General features: G+C 42.6%; 1 protein-coding gene across 1 annotated transcript; it reads right to left on the reverse strand.

The window, feature by feature from the left end:
* Nucleotides 1-245: 245 nt before the first annotated feature.
* LOC131271849 (platelet-derived growth factor receptor beta-like) lies at nt 246-1,731 on the reverse strand. The gene is made up of 3 exons (XM_058273413.1): nt 1,711-1,731; nt 960-1,524; nt 246-898 (listed from the first exon to the last, which is right to left on the reverse strand). The coding sequence occupies exons 1-3, from the start codon at nt 1,729-1,731 to the stop codon at nt 246-248; spliced, it is 1,239 nt and encodes a 412-aa protein (XP_058129396.1).
* Nucleotides 1,732-3,826: the final 2,095 nt, after the last annotated feature.

Here is a 3,826-nt window from a genome sequence, read left to right on the forward strand (position 1 = left end):
AATATTAAGCTAGTTTAAGTTATAATAATCGATTACAATATGATGAATAATTAATAAAAATTGAAAAAAAAAACTTGTTTAGAAGCGGTGCAGTCGCTGTTGTTTGGGGCACTCTTATCTTGATTCTACACTCTTCGTAGCGCTCTCTCGTTTTTGCTTCCAGCGATAGTTTGCTTGCTCGTACGGATGATTCATCACGATTAAATGCTGTTGGTGGCAGTTGAAAACAAAAAACTTATCATCATTCAGCTGGTACGAAAATAGAACTGACCATTGATAAAACATACGCTTTGCAGCTCCAATGGCAGCATCGAGTTCAGGTGCACGGCCAGCTCGTCGAACGTTGGTGTCATCGCCGGGCTCCGCTCCCAGCACTGCTTAATAATCCCGTACATTTCTTCGTTGGCGTGAGCCGGTTTTTCGCTCATGTAATAGTTCTCCGTCGATTCCAAGGCTGGCGGTGCCCCAAGGGTAAACAAGTCCCACAGATACACCCCGAACGCCCAAATATCGGAGCTAACACTGAACGTCTGCTCTGCATCACGCTCCAGGCTCAGCATGTTGATGTCTGCCGACGTTGGCCGAGAGAAGTCGATCGCGTGGCGAACTTTGCGAGCCAGTGTAAAATCACTGATCTTTACCACATTTCCATCATGTAATAGCACATGGCGAGTCGAAAGGTCCCCGTGAACGATGCTAAGTGATGCCAGGTGGGCCATCCCGTTGGCAACCTGAGCGGCCCAGCTTACCAGATCGATTGTTTTAAACACATTTCTCACCGACCTTACCCAAGGATGTTGAAGATCCTCCCAGCAATCGACGAATTTATTCCTGTACTTGTTCAGATACTGATGCAGGCTACCATGGCGGCAGTATTCCAGGACGATCAGGAACTCATCTGAAATGAAACCGTATCAGTAACACACCACATCTACTAGTCTTAAATAAACCACCCATACTATTAGTTATTCCTTGGGTAACCACTCCTAAGAAGTTCACCAAGTTCAGATGTTGTCCCATTTGAAACATAACGTGCGCCTCAGAAATCATTGCTTGCAGATCGACTTCACTTGCGGTTGCTTTAAGCTTTTTGACTGCCACTTCCGTTAGGCGGTCGTTGCAAAGGATGTTCCTAGCCTTCGCCAGCAGGATCTCTCCAAACGTGCCTTCAGCTATTTTCTTACCCATGATAATGTTTTTCATGGGATACTCGAATTCCGGCGGCACGCTGAAGATCTCGTTATTGTGTAGATCGTGCATTTCGACCCACTGTGGTTCGCTTGTTTTCCTGCAGCTCAGGGCTACAAACCACACGATGAATGTGAATATTAAGGCACCCGAAATGCCGTACATCGACACATGGACGAGCTGGATGTATTCTGGTGCGCTGTAAGGATTGATGACAGCATATGCTTTTATTGTGGTAGATCCTTCCGAGTTGTTTGCAGTGCATTGGATGATACTAGAACTCGCCAGGAATGTTGTTGCAGCTTCCACCTTCACTGAGTCGTTCGCAAAAATTGTCTGTAGGCAGATGAAAACATGGGAAATTAGATCAATTAGCATCAATATGCACTTGGATCGATTAAATGAGTCCTACCTGAGCAGTTACGAGCTGTATGCTTGCATTTTGCTTCAAGCAGTTCTCCCAATTACGATCCGCACAGGGTGTGTAGGAAAATGTAAAAGTTGGCGCAGGGTACGCCATACCTCGGCACCAAAGTGCGACATTTTTGTCATTTCTAGCAGTGACATTTTGCATCGTTAGAATAGGTTTGCCTGAGAAACAAAACAAATGGTAGTTTCCTAAAAATTTGGAGGAGTTTGTGGAAGCGGTTACGTACCGTGGATCAAGATATCAAGATGGTATTCTACTGATCCATAAAGTGAGTGAACAGAAATACGAAATCCTTCACTTTGCTTCATTTTAGGTTCCGGAACAAAGTAGGACCTCTCAGTGTAACCTATGTCGTTTCGGTATGTAGTGTTTGGTTTGTGACAGTCATCGTGTTTAATGCCAAAATATTCACAGAATGCAATGTTTGTCTTTGAATTGAAAGTAATCGATACGCCGCTTTTGGAATTAAACAAAAATGCCAAAGAAAATTTTAATCCAATGCCTGGCTCATTTTTCACATTCAAATAGCCTTGAGATGAATTGGTCGATATTATTTGTCGCGGATGATTAGCGTAAATCACAAACACAGCTGTTGTTGCACATATCTCGGTGTTATTCTGCATACAACAGCGATATAAGCCACTGTCATTTGGAGAAACTCGTATTCTCTCGAACGTGGTTTCGTTTACCTTACAGGATGCGCAATGGGACCAAACTGGCTTAGCGATACTAAAAGAGTATTGCCAAATAATCGAAGAAGCGTTCATGCGGCTCTTTTCGTTTCGTGTGCCCAAGCACTGAAGGTTGATGTTACTATTCTCTGGCACAATTCTCGTTCCTGAGATGCGTATTGTGTTTTCCAAACCACCACATGCTGTTTGAGTGAACGCTGGAGAAGCAACAATGTCGGAACAGGTTCAGTTTTATGCTAATCATCTATTTAACGAGATTACAACTCTTCACTTACCAGCATAGAGGAAAAACGCGTAGATTAATGGTAGATGCATTCTCTCCATGCTGCAAACTAGATAATCGTTTGTTTTTTCACTAACTGCACTTTTTCATTGGTCAACTTTTGTACACTGACTGGTGCATAATAAATAATTTACTGACACACCTTGTTTGCTGAGCAGTCAAACACAAAGTGGCCAGCAAACTCTTGTAGAACAACTAGGAAACTGATTGGGCCACATCGTGAGTTATGTTAATCATCTTAAGTGCGTGCACACATACTAAGAGCAATGAAGCACGTAACAACTAATATGCCAATCTGCAATTTTATCGCTCAGGACTGAAGCATTTATCGGAGTTGCACAATTTACTGGTTTGTTTTTTAACGCCTAGTCGTTCTTCTGTAGCAGCTTTTGTTCTGTGAATTTGCGTGCTGCCAGTTGTTTTTTCGTGGTCTCTTTGCTTCATATTCGCAACCTATTATATATTAAATAATTGATCAAAGTCTCTTATATCTACCACGTATTATACTTATTTTTGAACTACTGATTGAATACCAAAAAGCAATAAAATTTGAACTTAATCAGAAAACAGATGTAAAGCAAATGTGTTTGTTTACAACGTCGATAAACCGGAACCAATCCAACATAGTATCAGTACGAGCCGTTAATCCGCACTGGAGACTCCGGACGACAAGGTAATAACGAGTAGCTTCATCGCCTCACTGTTTTTAGGGCTATGTTGCTTATGTTATCATCGAAATGTTTCCAGCTTGTTCGAATGATTCATCGTTGGTAAATGATTCAAACAAAACTAAAAAAACAGCATTCTGTAACTCTATAGCAGATTCTGTAACCCTCCTACAGATCTACTATGCGCTAATGCAGAGACCCGATTTTTCCGAGAGCATAGTCTGCAACCAACAACCGGCAGTGTTCCGGAAAGCATCGAACCAAATGTGTGCTCGAGCATAAATCACCGGATTCGGATACGGATGCGAGGATTGCATGCGTTTGGTTAATTCTTAGTATGGTAAACATCCAACCGATGTCCGTTTCCGGCAACAGTGCGAAACCGTCCTGCAAGAAAGGATGTCGTCATTCGCGTCGTGGAACAATCGTCATTGAGTTTTCCGTTCATAGCACTTTTTGCAATCGGTGTATTAGCCTTTTTTTGTTATTTTTGGATCCTTTTGGATCAGAAAGGTTTACTCGCAGATAGGAACAACGAGAACCGACGAGCGGACGACGGTGAACA

Source organism: Anopheles coustani, chromosome 3 (genome assembly GCF_943734705.1).
Source record: "Anopheles coustani chromosome 3, idAnoCousDA_361_x.2, whole genome shotgun sequence".
Classification (NCBI taxonomy): domain Eukaryota; kingdom Metazoa; phylum Arthropoda; class Insecta; order Diptera; family Culicidae; genus Anopheles; species Anopheles coustani.

What these genes read in the sequence shown, in the direction of transcription:
- LOC131271849 (XM_058273413.1), bottom strand. Translation starts at nt 1,731, where the DNA reads ATGTCGCACTTTGGTGCCGAG. An exon ending in TGTCGCACTTTGGTGCCGAG is followed by an intron (nt 1,525 to 1,710) that starts GTATGGCGTACC and finishes ATCTGCCTACAG; the next exon opens with ACAATTTTTGCGAACGACTC. An exon ending in TACCCAAGGAATAACTAATA is followed by an intron (nt 899 to 959) that starts GTATGGGTGGTT and finishes GTTTCATTTCAG; the next exon opens with ATGAGTTCCTGATCGTCCTG.